At 56.6% G+C, this 20653-nt stretch overlaps 2 protein-coding genes and 1 long non-coding RNA gene across 9 annotated transcripts in view; 2 read left to right on the plus strand and 1 right to left on the minus strand.

Moving 5' to 3' along the window:
- Positions 1–3525: 3525 nt before the first annotated feature.
- TMEM160 (transmembrane protein 160) lies at positions 3526–5888 on the plus strand. The gene is made up of 3 exons (XM_011229684.3): positions 3526–3775; positions 4801–4893; positions 5543–5888. Exons 1-3 carry the CDS (start codon positions 3568–3570, stop codon positions 5806–5808), a joined length of 567 nt encoding a protein of 188 aa, XP_011227986.2. The 5' UTR covers positions 3526–3567; the 3' UTR covers positions 5809–5888.
- Positions 5889–6040: 152 nt separating this feature from the next.
- NPAS1 (neuronal PAS domain protein 1) overlaps positions 6041–20653 on the minus strand; it is a 16669-nt gene continuing 2056 nt past the window's right edge. Inside the window, exons 2-12 of one of the 7 annotated variants that reach the window (XM_034638528.1) lie at positions 20266–20448; positions 19617–19852; positions 12796–12869; positions 12432–12521; positions 10839–11010; positions 9329–9444; positions 8962–9119; positions 8343–8449; positions 7897–8044; positions 7130–7224; positions 6041–6655 (exon numbers count right to left, since the gene is read on the minus strand). In XM_034638528.1, coding sequence (XP_034494419.1) covers positions 6132–6655; positions 7130–7224; positions 7897–8044; positions 8343–8449; positions 8962–9119; positions 9329–9444; positions 10839–11010; positions 12432–12521; positions 12796–12869; positions 19617–19852; positions 20266–20387 — 1842 coding nt within the window. In that variant the 5' untranslated portion in view covers positions 20388–20448 and the 3' untranslated portion in view covers positions 6041–6131. Of the gene's footprint in view, positions 6656–7129; positions 7225–7896; positions 8045–8342; positions 8450–8961; positions 9120–9328; positions 9445–10838; positions 11011–12431; positions 12522–12795; positions 12870–19616; positions 19853–20265; positions 20509–20653 lie in introns of all 7 variants that reach the window. The other 6 variants (XM_034638526.1, XM_034638527.1, XM_034638531.1 and 3 more) reach the window with 6 other exon arrangements.
- Positions 19620–20653, plus strand: part of LOC117795176 — a 7540-nt gene continuing 6506 nt past the window's right edge. The window contains exon 1 of the long non-coding RNA XR_004619026.1: positions 19620–19692. This is a non-coding gene — a long non-coding RNA (uncharacterized LOC117795176). The remainder of the gene's footprint in view (positions 19693–20653) is intronic.

A 20653-nucleotide genomic window follows, 5' to 3' on the forward strand; every position in this document is an offset into this window, starting at 1 on the left:
GGCAGCTGGCTTCCCCCAGAGACGGTGATCCAAGAGACCATGGCGGAAGTGGTAATGTCTTTTATGACCCAGCCTGGGAAATCACACTCGGTCACTTCCACAGTATTCCCTTGGCTACACAAAGCAGTCCTTATTGGATGTCAGAGGAGACAACACAAAATGGGAAGATGGCTGCCGTAGCCTTTGGTCATTCTCTCCCTCGTCACCTTGATTTATTTTCTGCATGGATTTAACATTTCCTGAAATTATATTAATTATTCCTTTGTCTCCCTTGCCTCGTGTGGTCATGTTCCCAGGAGCTGGGACACATCGTTTTTCTGTCTAGTTCACTGCTATATGCTCAGTGGTTTTTTTGTTTTGTTTTTTTGTTTTTTTTTTTTTAAAGATTTTATTTATTTATTCGACAGAGATAGAGACAGCCAGCGAGAGAGGGAACACAAGCAGGGGGAGTGGGAGAGGAAGAAGCAGGCTCATAGCGGAGGAGCCTGATGTGGGGCTCGATCCCATAACGCCGGGATCACGCCCTGAGCCGAAGGCAGACGCTCAACCGCTGTGCCACCCAGGCGCCCCTGTTTTGTTTTTTTGAGTTGTTGTTGTTTCTTTTTTTCTTTTTTAGTTTAGAGAGGGAGATGGGGGGAAGGGCAGAATGAGAGGAAAAGAGAATCTTAAGCAGGTTCCACGTTCAGCTCCGAGCCCGACATGGGGCTCGATCTCACAAATCTGAGATCATGACCTGAGCTGAAATCAAGAGTCAGATGCTTAACAGACCGAGCCACCCAGGCGCCCCCATATCTTCAGTGTCTTTTTTTTTAAAAGATTTTATTTATTTATTTGACAGAGAGAGACAGCCAGCCAGTGAGAGAGGGAACACAAGCAGGGGGAGTGGGAGAGGAAGAGCAGGCTCCTAGCGGAGAAGCCTGATGTGGGGCTCGATCCCAGATCGCCGGGATCACACCCTGAGCCAAAAGCAGACGCTTAACGACTGTGCCACCCAGGCGCCCCCATATCCTCAGTGTCTTAAACAGAGTTTGGTACATAGCAGATATTTGATAAATATTTGCTGAAATAATAAGTGGAGAATCTACCCTTAGGAGGTTCTGGAGACCAATAAGTGGACTGGTTTCAGCTGTCCAGGAGAGGAATGGAGAGAAATAGGAAAGGAATGGAGAGAAATAGATAGCTTTTGACAGGGTCACCTGTCGTTTTGCAAGTTTCTGATCTCTTCCTGTTATAACCCAGACTTTGTAGGAGGTGGAGTGATCTTAACACATAAGTTGAGCATTGTCTGTCCCCTGCATAAATCCTTTATGGCTTTCTACTGCACAGGACCAGGAGTTACAGATGACCCAGAAACTAAAGGGGGTGACCTCAGATGTGTCGCCTTGCTCTGGATGGGGTTAGGGTGGTCAGAAAGCTGCTTTTCTGGATTCAAAAGATCTCTACACACTATAGGGCATCTTAGAAAATACAGTTGTTGTGGCTGCCCAAGGAAGAAAAGGAAACTATCTTCTGATGGTAAAATAATTGTAATGTTCAATCTCCTACACTCACTATAAGCTTTCCTGAGCCCCAGATTCTTTCTGCAAGACTCTCTTCATGCTTTATCTGGTCCATGCCTACTCAGAGTTCAGGTTTCAACTTAGGCACGCCCTTGCTGACTCCACATCCAGGTTGGGTCAGGTACCCTCTCTGGGCTCCTCTAGTCTCCTGGACTTTCCCAAAGATTTACTTATTTAGCATGTTTATTGCTTATTTTCTGCCTATCCCTCTAGAACGAAAGTTCCATGAGAGGAAGAAGTTTTCTAATCCATGAACATGGTATATATCTCCACTTATTTAGATCTTCTTTAGTGTGACTCATCAGTATTTTGTAGTTTTCAGTGTAGAAATCTTACATATCTTTTGTTAAAATATTTCCTAAGTATTTTTGGGTTTGATGCTATTGTAAAGGAACTTATTTTCAATCTCATTTTGCAACTATTTCCTGATAGTATGTAAACATAAAATTGATTTTTTTTTGTAGGCTCCATGCCCAGTGTGGAGCCCAATACAGGGCTTGAACCCACCACTCTGAGATCAAGACCTGAGCTGAGAACAAGACCAGGCCACCCAGGCACCTCTATTTTGATGATTTAATGAGAATATCCACGTAAAGCAAGAGCACAGTGCCTGACACATGGTTAGTGCCCAGTAAACATCAACTTGTATTACTTCACACTCCCTCCCTATAAGAGGGAACATTCTAGTTCGTAACTCCTAGGGTTACAATGAGAATTAAATGACATCATGCACAGACGTGCATAGCACAATTCTTGGCACAGGGAAAGCCACTGGTAAATGTTTGCTATTATTATTTACCAAATCCCCTACTTATGTTGGGTTGGGGGGCATGGAGATGTGTCAGTCAAGGACCCAGTCCACTGGAAGCTCATAGCCTATTGGCAGAGACAGATAAGTGTAGAGATCATTACCACACAGTACAGTAAGGGGATATATAAAACCATGTGTGGACCCAGGGGCAGATGCTGACTGCTGAAATTTGCCAGTGGGATCAGGTCCATCCTGACTCAGATGTAAGTAAGTTTGAACCTAAAAGGAAATAGCAATTGTTTATAGCAGGGGAAATTGGAAACAACTTAGGGATCTCCTGTGGTACCTATGGATAATGGATCGGTAGGAACCATTAAACTTTATGCCGTGGAATGGAGGATGGGGATGGTTGACTGGAGCATGGGGTGAGAATTACTATTCATTAAACCTTTTTGGATCTTTTGCATCTTAGAGTGTGTTCAAAATAAGTAATATCTTTATTTTTAAATGTATTTGTATGAGAGCGAGAGAGAGAGAGAGCATGAGCGGGGGGGGGGGCAGAGACTCCCCACTGAGCAGGGAGCCTGATGTGGGGCTCCATCCCAGGACCCTGGGATCATAGCCTGACCGGAAGGCAGATGCTTAACCAACTGAGCCACCCAGGCACCCCAGTAATATTTTTAATATAAGAAATTATGCTGTGAATAGTATTCAATGTCACCAGTCAATGTTCACGACTTATTGTTAAGTGAAAAAAGTTAATTTGTCAAACAGCACCTTGTTTTACATTTACCTAGAAAAGGGGCAGGAGTACAACAAAGTATTAGTAGTAACTTCATTAGTGGGATTAATGTTGAGTTTTACTTTCTCCTCTCGACTCTTGGAGATTTTGCTAAGGTTCTACATTAAGCAGAGTTTTGTTCTGTTTTTTTGTTTATTGGCCATGAGAATTAAAATTATTAACAAAAACTACACGTCCCAGCAGGTATCCTGCCCCCGGCTTCTGAAGACCGGCCTTCTATGAGCGCAATGATCGCTGGGATTCGTAGTCCGGTAGCAGAAGCAGGGTGGGACGCGCAGTACCGGCACAGATGACAGAGGAGGAATCACCGCCGTTTGGACCAATGGACAGTGGGGGCCAGCCCTGAGTGGCGCTCGCAAAACCAATGGGTAAGCCGTCGTGCCTGAGTGACGTGTTCTTCAGCCTACGGGCAGCCCGTGAGGGCGGGGCGGTGAGCGGTGGCCGTAGAGGGAACCATGGGAGGCGGCTGGTGGTGGGCTCGGGCTGCCCGACTGGCCCGGCTCCGCTTCCGGGGGGCCCTGCTGCCGCCTCCGCGGCCCCGGAGCGGGGGTGCCCGGGGGTCCTTCGCCCCCGGCCACGGCCCCCGCGCCGGGGTTTCGCCACCCCCCGTGTCCGAGCTGGATCGTGCGGACGCCTGGCTCCTTCGGAAGGCGCACGAGACAGGTCTGAGGCTGGGGTCGGCCCGGATGGGAGAGGGGGTTCCGGATGGACGAGCTGTCGGCGCGCGAGTGGGAGGTGGGGGCGGGGCTCCGGAGCGAGAAGGGCTTCCGTGTAAGCGCAGGGAAGCGCTTGCTTCAAGAGCGCAGTCTGTCCGCAAAGAAGGGCTTGCGGATGGGACGGTGTGTCCGGTTAGTGGGGTGCAGTAGGAATTGGAGAGGTTGCTCGGGCTAGGAAGGCAGCCTTATAAAATTGCACTGCCTGGGCGAGAGAGGCGTCCAGAGAGGGTTAAGGGCGGGGGAATTGCCTACTGGAGGGGTCCGCGTTGGAGGAGCCAGTGCAGCTTGGAGGCGACCACTCTGCATTAGGCGGGAGTGTGGATCCCCACCGAAGAAGGGGCGAGTTCCAGATTGGAGGGAGGAACAACCAATAAAAGAAAAGCTCGGGGCTGATTGGAGGGCCAGGTGATCCAGGCTGCGGGGGGAGGGGCCTCACATGCGGAGAGGGTAGGTAGAGGGTGGGGTAAGGGTGTGGGGTTTGTAACCCCTACTAGCCCGTCAGCGCCCCACAAGGGACTTGAATGGATGGAAATAACAGCAAGGAAGGACACAAACAGATAGTTGATCGTTGGCGTTGGAGGAAAACTGAAGGGGGAGGCTGGAGAGAGAGACCTGAAGTGAGGGAACAGTTTGTCCCGGAGCGGGGATACACATAGATGGGGGTGGGACGTTGACCAGGATGACCTCCTGGGATCTGCCTGTCCTCAGATTTCGGTCTTGCAGTTTTGGTTCCTGGATTCTGCAGACTGTCTTGAATCTTTGGTGCTGCGGGGTTGGGGGAGAGGGCTCAGAGATGGATGGAAGCTCGACAGAGCTTGGGTGGGGGGATAAGGTTATGTGGAGGGCCCCCAGGACTAGGCGGGGATTTGGGGTGGGATGGCGCGGTGGGATAACACCGTCTGGGCAGATGGGGTTGGGGGCAGGGTTTGGGCTGATGCTGATTTCTTCCTCCCCATCCCCCCCTTCCTGTAGCCTTCCTCTCCTGGTTCCGCAATGGCCTCCTGGCATCAGGCATCGGGGTCATCTCCTTCATGCAGAGTGACATGGGTCGAGAAGCTGCCTATGGTGAGTGCAGACCCCCCCCCACACACACACACCAGGAAATGTGGGCACCTGGTCCCCCACTGAGGAGGTAGAGCCCCCCTCCTCCCCCATGAGTGTAGATTCCTCCCTGCCCCATCCCAACCCCCCCATAGTTAGTGCAGAACCCTCACTCTCCCCTCCCCCAGGAGCCACCTCACCCTCACCTGTGAGTGTTGACCTTCCACCCACCCAGCCCTACTTCCTGGGCACTGGACCACCCGTGTGGGTGGCTCCGGGGAGGGCTGTGGGTCCTTGCGCCCTCACATCTGACTTAACAAAGGTGAGGGTCCCGACTGAGCCCCTCATGCTGGCCCAGCCCCAGACTGGCCCTGCTGCCGCCCCTCCAGCCCTGTTGTTGCTTTCACACCAGCTCCCCACTCCTCATCTGGTCCTGGACCACCCCCCCCCTCCCCGACACCTCACGCCCCTGAGCTTGGCTCTGTACTGACCCCACCCTGACCTTAAGTCTGCCCGATCTGCTAACTCCCCCTCAGTCTCCTGAGCCACCTCGGTCCCCGGGTCATCGGGCTCCCAGACCCGGGCCTCCAGCCACCCCCTGCAGGCAGCCCCGCCCGGGGTCTCAGGCCCTCCCTCCCGTTGACTGCGGCCTCCCGCCCTCTCCCTCTCACAGGCTTCTTCCTGCTGGGCGGCCTGTGCGTGGTGTGGGGCGGCGGTTCCTACGTGGTGGGCCTGGCGGCACTGCGGGGACCCATGCAGCTGTCGCTGGGGGGCGCGGCGGCAAGCGTCGGGGCTGTGCTGGCCGTAGGCCTGCTCTGGGCTTGTGCCGTCGGGCTCTACATGGGTCAGCTGGAGCTGGATGTGGAACTGGTGCCCGAGGACGACGGGACAGCGGCTGCCGAAGGCCCCGATGAAGCAGGCCGGCCACCGCCAGAGTGAGTGGCTGGGCCACGGGGAGTGGCCGGGCGCTGGCTGGCTGGGGCCGAGGACCGGGACATTAAAACCTGACCCTTCGCCCACTCCGTGTTCCCAGTGGTGGTTCCTGTGACAGGGAGGGCAGGGGAAAGGGTGGGCGTGGGAGCCAGCCGAGGCAGGTGGAGGTAACCAAGAAGGAGAAAGAAAAGGAGAGAGGAGCCCCGAGGCCCCCTGGAGACCGAGCCACAGAGGGGGAGAAGGTGTTTAATTTTCCGGGCCTCCGACACAGTGCCCTTGGGGCCCCACCCGTCCCTCAGGGTCCGGCTCTGTAGGCAGCCCTCCAGTCCTCAGTCCCCCTTCCGCTGCACCCTGGTGCCCGTGGGCCCCGGGTACGACAGGCCCAGGGTGGGGTAGAAGGCCTCAGGGAGGGCGGGGCCTGGGCCCAGCCTCTGCAGGTGCGGGTACATGAGCCCCAGCTCCGCAGGGCCGTAGCGGATGGTGCCGGGCGTGCAGAGGCCCCGCACGACGGGGGGCAGGAAGCCCGCGTGGAGGAGGGAAGGTGGGGGGTCCCCAGGAGGCCCCAGGCCCCAGGGCCGCACCAGGTCCTGTTTCAGGGCCCCTGCCCGGATGACAGAAGTAAACTCGGGCCGTGGCAGGGCCGGGTGGCTAGACGGCTCCTCGTCCCCACTGTCCTCCGGGTCTTTAGCCTCCCCTGGGCCAGGCTCCACTTTGATGCGTTTGCCCCGGCTCCGGGGGGCCTCATCCTTGTCTATGGGGGCAGCCTGCTTCCTTTCCACTGCAGGCTCTGGCTCTGGAAGAGGGAGATATGAAGGGTGCTGGTTTGTGCGTCCGCAGCCCTCAGTCTTCCCATCTGTGAAATGAAGCTGAGCTCAGGGGTCTGGACCTGTGGGGCTCAGCTGGGGCCATTTTGTCCCCAAGGGGACACGTGGCAGTCTGGAGACATTTTTGGTTGCCACAGCTAGGGTGGAGGCTGGGGATTTCGCTAAACACCCTACAACTCCCAGGATAGCCCCCAAAGCCAAGAATGATATGGCCCCAGATATCAGTAGAGGGGAGACTGTCGAACCCTGGTCTAGACCCGTGTGGTCCAAAAGAACTTACCTCGATGATGTTCCATATCTGGGTGGCCCAGCACCTTCGCCACTGGCCACGTGAGACTACTAAGTCCTTGAAATGTGGTAATGGTGGCCGAGAAAGTCAGTCTTTCATTTTTAGTTTAACATCAGTCACCACACATGGCCAGAGGCTTCCAGACTGGAGAGCTCGGGTCCCAGAGACCCCTTCCCTTAGAGCTTCCCAGGGTGAGGTGGGAGGTGGGGCTCACCTGTGGGCTCTGGCTCGGGGCTGGATGCGTCCTCACAGGCCACACTGGCTGGAAGCTGGAAGGCATCCAGAGGGGTCTGGCCACCCTCGGCTTGGCTGGGGACAAGACAGGTGGGGTAGAGCCCCCACCCCATGGTACTTAGGGCTCATCCCTGGAACCCCAGACTTCAAGCTGGGTTCTAGCCGAGCTTAGCACTGGCTCCCGAGGCTAGACCTGGGCAGCCCCCCTGGATGTCACCACCTGGGCGTCCCCTGGGCCCCTCAAGCTCATCTCCCTCCAGCACCTTCCTTTCAGACTGCTGCTCCTCTCAGGAGCCCCGGTCCAGGCCCAACAAAGCCAGAGACACGGGTGTGAGCAGAAGCCACCTCCCCTCCTCCACCTGCACTGCCTGTCATGTCCCAGATCTGCCCCGGGACCCGCCCCTGTCGTGTCCCGCGAAGTCCCTCAAAGCAGCCAGAGGGGTCTTTTCACAAAGCAGACGTGACCGTGACCCTCTCCAGCCTTAAACCCTGCCATGGCTCCCCTGCGCCCCAGAATCAAGTCCAGACCCTCTGCCTGGGGCTGAGGGCACTCCTCGCTCCTCTCTGCCCCCCACAAGCAAGGTCACCCCACCCCTGGGCCTTCCACTGTCCCCCTGTCCCCTTCCTGTTTTCAAACCCTTCTGGGCTTGTCCTCTTTGAGAAGCCCCCACCCCAAGCTGGGGAGAGACGGCAGAGTCTTGTAAAGGGGTTCTGAGCCCCCTGTGGGACGCGGGGTGCAGCCCTCACCTGAGCACATAGCTGACCCAGAGCACGTGGCGCTCCCCGGGGCTCTTCCCGCTCACAGCGACGGTGGCCACAGACTGCAGCCACACAAAGCCCCCAGCCCGCTGCAGCCAACGGTAGTAACCGGTCATCACCTGCCCCTTGTCCAGCACTAGGCCCAGCCCGGGGGCAGGCCGAGACAGAGACAGGCGGACAGGAAGATGGGGTGAGAGAGAAGGACGGGGACAGAGAGGGTGACGGTAGGGAGAAGACAAGGGCAAAGATACAGAGAAGGAGATAGCGAGTCAGAAGGACTGAGCTCTAACCGGGCACGGGGGCCTTCTGGATTTTTAAGGGGCGTCAGAGAGACATCACAGCCCCTTTCCTCCCACCCCACGTCTGAGCTATGGCTCAGGGTGCAGGGCATGGGGGCACTCAGGCCAGGGGTGCTGGGAGACAGGGCTTCTCACGGTCCAGGTGGCTCTGGCGGATCCTGGCCGCATCCTGTCCGTGGACAAACTGGTAGCAGCTGCGACCCACGAGCTCTGAGGGCCCCAGGTCCATGTGGTCGCTGACTCTGAGGACAGTGGGTGACAGAGGGAGGAGGTGAGAAGGGGTCTGAGACCAGGGGGTGGAGGACAAGAGGCAGGGTTTGTTCTAGAATCACCAGGGTACAAAACCCCGTGCTGGAGTGTTCTGGGCCTGAGTTTAACCCTGGGTCAAATGAGTGTAATACTAATGTCCCTCCTAGGGTGGCCATGGGCATTCAGACAGGTGGCACCCCCCCTGAAGATGCTCAGAGCACGGGGACGATTTCACCTTTTAATTCTCCCCACTGCGTGGGGCAGGAGACGGAGGAGAGGCCAGGGGACAAAGAGGGTCGGGCAGGGGAGGGGCTCCGCAGAAGGGGCGGGGCTAGGGAAAACCCCGCCCCTCTGTCCCACAGGCCCCGCCCCAGCCGCCTCCTTCCAGTACCTCCGTCCTCTCTGCTCTTCCGCCCCCGGGGCTCCCCAGCGCGCCTCTGACTGCCCGCAGCCCCAGCTCTCCCGCGTGGCCCCATCCGCCCGCCTCGGCCCCCAACCCCGGTACCTGCTCTCACAAGCAAGGATGGTGAGACCCAGGCTGAGACGGAAGACGATCATATGTCCGTGGAGCGGCAGCTCAGCCAGTGGGGCCGGGGGCAACGTGTGACCCAAAGCCACAAGGCCCAGGGAGCGGGCCCGAAGGCGCCCAGTGACGTGGATGACCTGGAGGCGGCAGGCGGGGTTGCAGGAGAGGCCTGGCGAGGCCGGGGGTTGGGTAGGGGACAAGGGCAGGACCACGACCCGGCCAGCTGCGGCTGTCACCCACGGGGGCCAGGGCTGGAGGACAGAGCTGGCGGGAATGCGGGAGCTCTCCCCCAGGTGGGCGAGGGGACTCTGGCGTCAGAAGCTGGGGCGGCAGAGCTCACACTCACCTTGTACCCCGAGGCCTTGACGTGCAGCCCCCTCTTGGTGAGGGTAGATTTCATGCGGATGAAGAAGGAGCGCTCCTGGACGCGGGAGAAGGGAGGCACCTCGGCGGCGCTGGCCTCTGGGGTGGAGAGTGAAGGAAGGTTCTGGGGTCCTGAGACAGAAACACACACGCCCCCCCCCCCCCGCCACAAACGCCTGGCTGGGCTTTGGGCTAGCCAGACAGGGTCACAGCCACAGCCTAATGGTTACACAACATCACTGAAGTCGTATACCAACCTCCCCTCTGAGCAGCAGCCAGCCCTGTCTTTCTAAAGCTCAAATACAACCCTGTCCCTCCCTGCCCTGAAACTGCTATGGCTCCCTAGGACCCTTGGGATAAAGCCCAGCTCCTCACCTGGGCCCTAAAACTTTGGCAAGAACTGTCTCCCGCTGACACCATCTCTAGCTACATCTCTAGGTCTCAGGTGGGACAGCTCTTCCTCCAGGAAGCCCTCCCTGACCTCCAGGCTGGGTCAGGCGTCCGTCTGGGGTCTCCCACCCCCGCCCTGACCACTCTGGATCCTCATTCTCAAGGTACTGGTCAGTCTTGCCCACCTGGACTGTGAGCCCAGGGGGTAGGGCTGGGACTGCTGTCATCACTGTGTCACCAGCCCTCCCCAGCACAGAGCAGTAAGACCCACAAACACAGATTGCTCTGTAAATCCCGTGATAGTCTTACAACTGCCCACACCCAGACGAACCTGTGCCTCGATCTCTGGTGCAAACATAATCCCACTCCCCAGTGGACCCTCGTGTGTGTCACAAACATCTCCCAAGCTTGCAAGCTCTACTGACAGCTCAGATGCTTTTGGTGTTAAGCAAACCCAATATAAGAAAATCCTACTTACAGGAAAATTAACCTCTACGCCCCCAACATCTCAGAGCTAAAAGGAACTTTCAGGGAAATCTCCCAACCCCCTCCCTCTCCCACATGGAGTGGAATTTTCCACTGGAGAGAAGGCCTGGAAGCACAGATGCTGAGCCAGACAAACCTGGGCTGGAGTCCAGATCAACCACTGACAGCTGTGTGACCTGGGGCAATTAACTTAACCTCTCTGTGCTGTGCCTCAGTTTCCACCTGTGCCAGATGAAGCTCGTGATAGTTCCTGCCTGTGGGGTTGTGATTAGGATTCAGTGAGATTGTGCACCTGTGAAGCCCAGTGAACGCGTGCTGGTTGATTATTACCAAAGCCGGGTTCCAGCTGTCACCCACAGGCACCCATCTCCACTTGGTGGCCAGAGGGGTCTTTCTAAAGCTCAAATCTTGGGGAGCCAGGCACTCTTAGGCAGCTTAGACAATTTCAGGGAGCCGAGTCTTGTTGCCTCGGTTTAGCCTCTGATCATTTTACAAAAATTTGCTTTGCGCAGCTCGAAGGAGAGTGGTTTTTGTTTAAAGAACACATGGCTGGATACCATGCACCAGGTGTCCCTGACCTACCCTCGGCCGCATTCTTCGGGGGCCCTTGGAATTACCTATCTCAGGGGTATCCGCAAGCGAGGAGGAAGACGAGGAGGAGGAAGAGGAGGGAACGGAGGGCGGGGTGGGGGGCCCGGGGGTCGGGGCGCGGAGCCCCAGTTGCTCCAGCACCTCGGAGTGGTCCCCGGGATGGATGTAGTCGAAGACGCTGCTACCCGTCAGCTCCACCTGCCGGCGGAAGAGGGGACCGCAGAGGGCGGGTAAGATGCGCACGCAGTCACTCGCCCGGGGTTCAGCCTCGGACTCACTCGCCTACGCTGCAGGCGCGCTTCAAGCCACTTTTGTGTTTTTACTAGAATTTCTTTTTAACCTTTTAACCCTTTTTCCACCTTTTTTAAAGGAGATAACAAACTTAGGCTCTTAAGCCTTCTCACTTCAAACCCGGTTATCATTAAGGATTTTCTGCACCTGCTTACTCTAAAAGAAGCCTGCTTCTCATAGCCTCCATTTGCCCAACTCCCACCGCACACAGCAAACAACTGGGCCCCGACACGAATCACAGAATATCCCAGCAGCGGTGGAGATCAGGATACAAGCAGTGGTTTTCGCACTCTTTAAAGAGTTAGAACTTTTCAATCAGATTACCATTCAGTTCACCCCCAAATCTCTCAAAGCAGTCCCCCTTTGCTCCACACCTTCCCCAGTCCAGGTCCCCATCTTTTACCGCCCCCCCCACCGTATGCCTGCCCCAGCATCCTCCCTGCTCTTCTGGCTTTCAGTATCCACTCAAATACCCCTACTAAGTTACTCATCCGACCATCCCCCACCCCTCAGAAACCCCCCAGTGCTCCCAGTGCCCCTGAGTTTGGGATCACATGCTTCTCTCTGTCCCTCATGCCTCTGAGCTCCTCCTCCTCAAACCCTTCCCTGCACCAGCTGCAAGCCTTTCCTCCATTCTTCCTCCCCCTATTCCTCTTGTCCATATTCCCCATCTCCAGGGTCTTCCTCCTCCAGGGATCTCCAACAACGCACTGAAAAGGTGCTCACAAAGGCCAAACACCGAGCACTGGCTTTTTCTAAATTTACCATTTGGTAAAACCTTTGTCAAAGTGATGAGAGGATAGCAATTTGTGCTGAATGGATTGGGGAGGCCTAAGAATGCCACCAGGAGCCAGGCCCCCCAGGGATGGGGGTTTTCGGTTTCTGCTTTTAGCTCTCAGTGCCAGCTGCAGGAGCTGGGGCAGAAACAGCTGGCGGAAATAAAGACAAAACACAAGCCAGTTCACTGAAACACCACAAAAAATCTTCCAAAGTTGGCAAAACCCAAGCTCTCCCAATACAAATGGCTGCAATTCTTTACAATTGTTAAGAAAAAGCAAGTTTGGGTAAATATGGCGCATTTGGCAAACGCTCATCGACAAACGGATCTTTCTGCTGATCTGCTTTCAGCAAACTGACCTATTACTTTCATAACCCTCCCCTCTGCCTGTCAGGTGGAGCCCCCCGGGGCTCCCAGGGGTGCGCTTTGAGAACCATGGATCCGGTTCACTTTTCAGGCTGGGATGGTGAGGCCAGGAGAGAGAGAGGGCATGCATGCAATGGCCAGCAAGCGGCTGAGCCAGTCTAGGCAGCCTGCCGGGGCCCCTTACTTGTGAGAGACCCAGATAAATGGAGACGGTCTCGGAGATGTAGAGGAACTTCCCTTCCTGGTTCAAGGCAAACACGAAGCCATCCAGCGACTAGAGTGGGGAGAAATAGGGAGAGGGGAGAGGAGGGCTGGGCATCTGTCTGTCCAACAGGTTAAGTGTTAAGACGTTCTGAAATATGGATCTCCACCTAGGATGGATTAATCTGTGGGGGGGAGAGGCTTCTGCGGCCGTGGGAAAGGGCAGGCAGGAGGAGGGAGCCCCGTCCTGATGATCCCACGGGATGGATGCTGGAAAAAAGCATGCTGCTCTCCGGAGGTGGCCACCAGGTGGCAGCAAGGAGCAGCAGGCAGGGCGGGGGCCTCACCTGCAAGATGTGTCCTCCCAGGTGCTGCTCGAAGACTTCAGAGACCAACGCCACGGGGCCCCTGTGGCCTGGGGCTGCGGACACAGGGAGGGGTGAGGCCGGGGCCTGTTGGTAGGCCCCCAGACTACAGAGCTCCCTCTCTTCTCCCCAGTCCTGGAGCCATCGTGGGGCACTGGGGGCCCCTGGGCCCCGTCGGGGAGAAACTTGGGCTAGTGGGGAGGGGTGGAAGGGGCCCAAGAGGGCTGAGACACACAGAGACAGAGAGACAGCAGAGGACATGGGGAGCCGTCCATCCCCCTGTTCATTCAGAAAGTCTTCCTGAGCTCCAGCTGTGCAGCAGGCCCTGTGCTGGGGACACAGAGGCACCCCCGACAGCCCGCTCCTCCCCTCACGGAAGCACCCAGGCCAGGGGTGAACACACAACTCGCAAGAAACTAACAAAGAATTATCACACGCGCCAGTGCCGTGAAGGATGGGAAGGGGACAGAGAGGAGACTGAAGGGGAGACGGAGCCAGAGAAACAGATATTGAGAGACAAAGACGCCAGACAGACCAGCAGATGGACAGAGAGACATACAGAGGGGTATAAAGGAATAGAGAAAGACAGAAGGACATTGAACTTGATGGAAAAAGGACAAACAGGAGCTCCCGGTAGTCAGTCGAGCCAGTGGCTTGATCGCAGGGTTGTGAGTTTGAGCCCTGCATAGGGTGTAGAGATTCCTTAAAAATAAAATCTTAAAAAATAATAATGATAAACCAAGACCCCAATGAGATGTCACCTCACACCCACTAGGATGACTAGAAATCAAAGAGAAATGAGGCAAGGATGTGGAGACGTCGGAATCTGTGCATTGCTGGTGAGAGTGGAAAACGACACAGCCGCTCTGGAAAACAGTACGGAGGTTCCTCAATAAGTCACATAGAGGGGGCACCTGGGTGGCTCACTGGTTGCACGTCCGCCTTTGGCTCAGGTCATGATCGCCAGGTCCGGGGTTGGAGCCTTGCATCAGGCTCCCTGCTCAGCGGGGAGCCTGCTTCTCCCTCTCCTTCGGACCCTCACTCGTTCTTGCTCTCTCTCTCTCTAGTGCTCTCTCTCTCTCAAATAAATAAGTAAAATCTTAAAAAAAAAAAAAAGTCACACATAGAATCACCTGCCACACAACCCAGAAATTCCGCTCCTAGGTGTATACCGCCAAAGGACTGGGAACAGGAGTTCCAACAAATACTCGTACACGGATGCTCACAGCAGCACAACTCCTAACAGCCAAAGGGTGAAAACACCTCAAAAGTCCATGAACTGACGGACAGATAAATAAAATGTGCTCTATTCCTACCACGGAATATTATTCAGCCAGGAAAAATGAACGAAGCGGGGACATGTGCTCTAATGCAGACGGACTCCGAAAACATTATGGGGGGGGCGCGCCTGGACAGCTGGTGGAGCACGGGACCCTTGATCTCAGGACCATGAGTTTGGGCCCCACACTGGGTGTGGAGCCTACTTTTAAAAAATGTGAAAACATTACGCAAGACACAAGAGGACACACACTGTGTGATTCCGTTTCTATGACTTGTCCAGAGCAGACAAATCCACAGGGACAGGAAGCAGACTGGTGGATGGGGGGGGGTGTCGGGAAAGTGGGGGGATGGGGAATGTCTGCTAATGTGGACGGGTTTTTTTGGGGGGCAATGAAAATGTTCTGGAACTAGATAGAATGATGGTTGCACAACCCTGTGACTGGACTGAGTGCCACTGAATTGTACACTTTAATTTTTATTTTTTTTAATTTAGGTAGGCTCCATGCCCAGTGTGGAGCCCACTTCAGGGCTTGAACTCACAACCCTGAGATCAAGACCTGAGCTGAGATCAAGGGTCCAATGTGTAACCACCTGAGCCACCCAGGGGCCCTGCATCCAACTTGATTTTGGCTCAGGTCATGATCTCAGGGTCATGAGATTGAGTCCCTCATGGGGCTCTGAGCTCATAGGGGAATCTGCTTGAGATTCTCTTTCCCTCTCCCTCTGCTCCTCCCCCCTGCTCTCTCTCTCTCTCAAATAAATCTTTTATGTCTTTGTAAGATTTTATTTATTTGGCAGAGAGAGCAAGAGAGCACAAGTGGGGGGAGCAGGGAGCCAAAGAGGGAGAAGCAGGCTCCCCGCTGAGCAGGGAGCCCGACACAGGACTCGATCCCAGGACCCTGGGATCATGACCTAAGCTGAAGACAGACGCATAATGAACGGAGCCGCCCAGACGCCCTCAAATAAATAAATCTTAAAAAAATGTTTTAAAAGAGATAGGGACAGACATATGTAGACACAGAGAAATTCAGAGACAGATGAAGACTGAGAGATGTAAAGAGATGGAGAGAACAGAAAGGTGATGCCCAGAGAGACATACAGAGAAAGACGGTGACAGAAGGACAGGGCAAATGAGACCAAGGGCAAAGAGAGACCCAGCCCCCCCGACCCAGCTCCCAACAGGCAGGAGCAGGGGTGGGGGGTGGGGGGGTCGGAGCCTGTTCCCACCCAGGACCGTCTCCCTGACCCTGCAGAGAACCACCTCCCAAGGGGCCCTATGTCCGGATTGGGGAGCCAGGGGACTCAGTGACCTTGAAGGTCACCAGGTCTGGTGCCAAGCCCCAGGGCTGGCCCTCCCTGCTGTGTGCCCTGGAACCAGTCCCTTCACCTCTCTGTGCCTCAGTTTCCTCCTCTGTCAAGTGGCTTTGCAAAGAGCATTGACCTCACGGGCTGGTTGAGCATTCAGTCAGCTTAAGGAACAGAAAGGGCCCAGCACCCGCCTGGCACACGCCAGGTGCTCCCAGACGCAGAGCCGGGATTAGTATTAATAGTGTGATTACTATTGTTATTTCCAGACCATCAAAACACCAGGCGGCCAAACCCAGCCCCCGCGCTCCCCCCCCACCGCGGGTCAGCCCCCCCCCAGCCCCCCAACGTCTTGGCCACGCCTCCTTCTCCCAGGAGCACCTCCCGCTGTTCGCACCCTTTTCCCACCCCTGGCTGGAGCTCCAGGAACAATAAATGGGGGGGGTGATGGGGACCCCTCCCCGGAGATGCAGTGTGAACCAGCCGGGTGACAGGCAGGAACAATGCCGCCTGCTAATTGTCGCAATTTTCCCCTGTCATTTTTGCTAATTCCTTCATTTTCCCGCTCACAGGATCAGCCCAGGTCAGACTGAACGGCTGCAATTAACAGCCTTAATGGGCACGTCGGATGCGGGGCGCGCAGGGGGAGGGCTTGCTGTTCCCCCGTTGGGACGGGAGCTTTGGGGTCGGTCCCCATCACTGACTGATGCGTCTTACCACCCCCCCCACCTCCTCCTCCCCAAACCCAACTCCCCAGACTCCTCCCCCTGAGTTCCCGCCTCTCCTGGCCAATGCCTCAACTCCTCTGTCCTCCAAATTCCACACACGGCTCTTTACTGCTCCCAGATCTGCCCCCTCCTCACGTCCAAACCCCCAACCATCAGTCACTCATTCAACAAACATTTGCTGCGTTTCTCATTGGAGCCTGACTGCTCGAGAAGGAAAACTGTCCCAGTTGTCATCACAGAGCGGGGACTGAGGGGCCGAGGGGAGAAGCTGCTCCCAGGTCATAGGGGTCTGGTCACCTCCTGTTCTCAACTGGCCCGAGAGATTCGCTAGTCTAGTGGGGAGAGGGAAGCCTGGCTCCCTGGGGGCAGGCCTGAGGGCCTTTGCACTCACCTCCTCACTGGGCTCCCTGCTTCTACCCTCACACCCTCCACCTCAGGATCCCATCCCACTTGGGCTAACAGCCAAAGTCCCCAGCAAGGCCCACAAGGCCCTACAGGACCTGGTCCCTGCTGTCCACTCCCTGCCTCACCTACTCCTCTCTGGATGCCTTAGCCTCATTGTGGCCTGCACCCGGCAAGCTGATTCCTGCCTGCCTCAGGGCCTTTGCACTTACTCCCTGGGCCTAGACTTTCTTCCAGCTTTTCTCAAGGTTGCTTCCTCAGCTCCTTCCAGTCTCCGCTCAAAGGTCCCTTCCTCAGAGAGGCTGTGCCCGATCTGTGAATTAAAATATCAACCCTCCTCCCCTCACTCTGTTCCACAGTTACCCAACAAGTACTTCGCAAGCCCTTACAGTGCCCCAGGTACTAGGCTCAGGGAATAAGGTGTCATGGGGGAGAGACACAATGAACAAGAGACGGAACTGGTGTGGGATGACAATAGGTGTTTTGGAAAGAAATAGCCGGGAAAGGGAGGCAGGGAGTGCTGGGAGCAGGGGTGTTGTCAGTGTTCACAGAGTAGTCAGGGGAGGACTTCCTGAAGAGCTGACATTTGGAGGGAAGGGAATTCCTGCGGGAGGGCACAGCAAGTGCAAAGGCCCTGAGGTGGGAACGTGTTTCTCTGAAGAACAGCAAGGTAGCCTGTGTGTGTGTGTCAGGGGGTGGGAGGGAGCTGAAGAGGTGAGAGGGGTAGAAAAATGAGATCAGAGAGGTGGGGGGCAGTGGGCCTACCATGAAGGATTTGTAGGACCACGCTTGAGGTCAGAGACTATGTCCTGTTCCCTAGGGTGTCCCTGGAACAAGGCCTGACACAGGGAAGGAGTTCAGTGGGTGTTGAATGAATGCTGACCACTGATGCAAGACCCAGGCTGTCTCCTCCCTGGACTCAGAGGTCCCAGGCCAGACTTCAATATCCGTTGTGCTGTTTTACAGACGCAGACCAAGGCCCAGAGGGAGACCGGGGCCTGCAAGGTCCCCAGAGACCTGCGAACAGGCCAAGTCTGGAGGCTGAGAAGGTGCCCTGGAAGCCAGCTGGAATCTTGGCTGGGCCCAGGCTTGGCTGATGAGACCTTGCGCAAACAGCTTCACCTCTCTGGGGCTCAGTTTTCCACTTCTATAAAACGGGAATCAACACCGCTTTCCTCCAGATGTTTTTTGAGAGGATTAAGCAAGTTTTTTTGGGGGGGTTGTTTTGGGGTTTGTTTTTTGGGGGTTGTTTTGCGTATTATTCGTACACAGTGCTCAACACAGTCCGACATGCATTGGACATGTTTGCTATGATAATTGAGGGGGACAGGGGAGCATCTCCCCTTCAGAGAGTGGGATGCACCCTGCTTTGCTCTCTGACTAGCTAAGACGCTGTCCTCAGTTTCCCCTGGGGGGAACTATGGAAGCAGGCACTTGACCTCTTGCTGGGGACCCTGTGAAGCAGGAGACGCCTCCAAATTCCTACTTTTGGGGATACAGGAGGAAGTTTACGCAGCACCTCCAGCACGCACTGTCCTGGGCCCGGGGTGGGGGGGTGCCTCCCGGGAGTAGAGGCTGGGGGCGGCGGTGAAGTCCACGGTCTGGCCCCTCAGGGCCGTGTCCTCAGCGGGCTCCCTTCCCCTTCAAGTGCCCAGCCAGGCAGTGGCGGAGGGGGGGAGCTGGCCGCCGAGGGGCTCTCTCGGCACCCCCTCCCTTCCTTTCTCTCCCGCGTTCGGGACAATAGACAAGATGTTTATCCCCCGCCGGCACACATGTTGTTCGCGGTAATGACAGTAATCAGCGGCGCTAATGCCGCATTCTCTCGGCGCCAGTCAATTCGCCTAATTACCGCCTGGGAAGCCGGATTATTTAAATTTAAATGGTGATTTATTGCGAGCTTAATCAATGCTATTTTCTCTCCCCCCCTCCTCCCCTGGGACCGGGGCAGGAGGGGAATTGGAGCCCCTCCAACCTCACCCTAAGGACACCCGTTCCTCTGGGGGGGGGGTGCAGCCTGGGGTGCCCGCTCCCGGTCACCTGAGACCTCGGATTAACACGATTCACTGCTCATCGCTGAGAGAAGCAATAATCCGTCAAACAGAAGTAATAACAGTAACATAACACGCCCATGGATCTATCAATAATAAAGCTGAATTATAAAAGTAGCTAGCTAGCGGTCTCTGTGTTTTACCTCTTCTATATTTTTACATAATGTAGATTACATTTCTCTATTTCGTGATTGGGTCTTGGCTACTAGGATGTCAGCCTGTCTAAGGGGGGCTTTCATCAAGTCTGTTCTGCCGGACCCTGAGGGCTCAGAACAGTAGCTGCTTAATAAACCACAGGCCCCAACAGCTCTGCAAGGTCGCCGCTGAAACTAAGAGATATTGATGGCACGTGGGTCTTTACGCGCGTTACCTAGTTGATTTTCATCTCAGCCCCCTGGGTGTGCTTGTGGACCTTCATCAGGATTCCCATTTCACGTGCGAGGCACAGAGAGGTCAGGCGGCCTGCCTGGGGTCACAACGCTGGGGGGCGGCCGAGTAGGGACAGGGACCCAGGAGAGCCTTTCTGAAGCTCTCCATCTCCCCCGCGACGTTCTACTGTCTCCCTCCCGCTTTCCCAAACTGGGAATCCAGACTCCAGAGTCCTTGTGCTTCCCCCTGGGGCCCCTCAAGTCTGAGTGAGGGGGTTTCTTGCCCAGGAGTGGACGGGGAGGCCCAGGCTGGCTCCCCCTCTGTCCTGCCCATGGAACTGCGGGCCTTCTTTGTGATAATAACGATTCATCTTCCCTAATAAAAATAACAGCGTTGGCTAGTGGTCGGATCCCTGATGTTCCCGGGGCCCTTGGTCTGGCCAGAATTCATGAAATCATCCCTACCACGTGTGCCCGTTTTACAGATGAGCACACTGAGGCTTGGAGACTAGAAGCCACCCAGTTGGGACACACAAAAGGTCTGGCTGACTCCCAACCCCGTGCTCCCTCTCGGCCAAGGAACTGGGCAAGGGCTGGCGGGCACCTCACATGCCCGCCGCCTGGCCGGAGAGGGCACTGGGACCCCCCGCACCCCGCGCATGCGCACTCACCGAGGCCGGCCGGTGGCCCCGCGGCCCGCAGTCCCCAGGGCGGCGCCCCGAGGGCTGCGAAGCGGCGCAGGCGGAGGTAGGTGACGCTGAGACGCACGATGGACGCCTTGTCCAGCTGGCTCGAGATGGCTCCGGGCAGCGGGAGCAGCTTGGCCAGCTCGAAGAACTCCAGGTTCTCCTTTCCGCGCCGCGAGCGCGCCGCGTTCCGGGACTTCTCCTTGCGCTGCGCCTGCAGGCTGGGCGGGCGGCGCGGAGGGGGCGTCAGCGGGGCCGCGCAGGGGTCCACGGCCTAGGGAAGCCCCGCCCTCGGGGCCTCGGAGCCGGGCGGGACGTGGGAAGTGGATTCAACACTGGAGGTGGGGGCAGAACCTGCGTGTGAATTCTGCACCCGGCCGTGGGGACAGAATCTGGGGTGTAAATAAATTCTGGGGGGAAGGAGGAGGAAGAGGGAAGAAATTAAATGTGGAGTATGAACTCTGAGGAAGGGGGGTGGGAACGGAACACGGTCGGGGTTGTTTGTAGAACAAAGGTTGAGCTTCTCTGGGTAAGAAATTCTAGCTCCAGAGGGCGGGGCAGCAAGCTGAGTGTGAATTCTCCCAGGACGCCTTTGGGGGCGGGGCCACGGCTCGGGGGGCGGGGCTTTGCTCACCAGGGTCCGGGCGGGGCCTTGACCACCAGCCCGGGCAGAAAGTCCCACGAGACGCTGCGGCCACGACCTCCCCCGCACTTGACCTCGCCTCCGCCGCCACTGCTGGGGTAGGGGGCCGCCATCTCCGCGGGGGCGGGCTCAGGCGGGCTCAGAGCAGCCTGCGCGAGTCGAGACCCGCGTTTTCTGCCGCGGAAAGGAGCCAGAGGCAGCGCTCGGTGCCCGAGGGGGCCCCCGGGAGACCTGCTAGGGAAACTGAGGTCCGTGCAGGGTTCGGGGTCCCAGCAAGGAGCTGGGGCTGGATGGTGCCTCAGTTTCCCCTCCCCGGAGGCCCCGGGACGGAGCCCGCTGTTCTCACCCTGTCCGGCCCCAGGCGAAGCTCGGGGCGAGG

Source organism: Ailuropoda melanoleuca, chromosome 12, assembly GCF_002007445.2.
Source record: "Ailuropoda melanoleuca isolate Jingjing chromosome 12, ASM200744v2, whole genome shotgun sequence".
In the NCBI taxonomy this organism is placed as follows: Eukaryota; Metazoa; Chordata; class Mammalia; order Carnivora; family Ursidae; genus Ailuropoda; species Ailuropoda melanoleuca.

Coding starts and splice junctions, on each gene's coding strand:
- TMEM160 (XM_011229684.3), top strand. CDS start 3,568: ATGGGAGGCGGCTGGTGGTGGGCTCGGGCTGCCCGACTGGCCCGGCTC. Junction 3,776..4,800: donor TCGGAAGGCGCACGAGACAG/GTCTGAGGCTGG, acceptor CCCTTCCTGTAG/CCTTCCTCTCCTGGTTCCGC. Junction 4,894..5,542: donor GGGTCGAGAAGCTGCCTATG/GTGAGTGCAGAC, acceptor TCCCTCTCACAG/GCTTCTTCCTGCTGGGCGGC.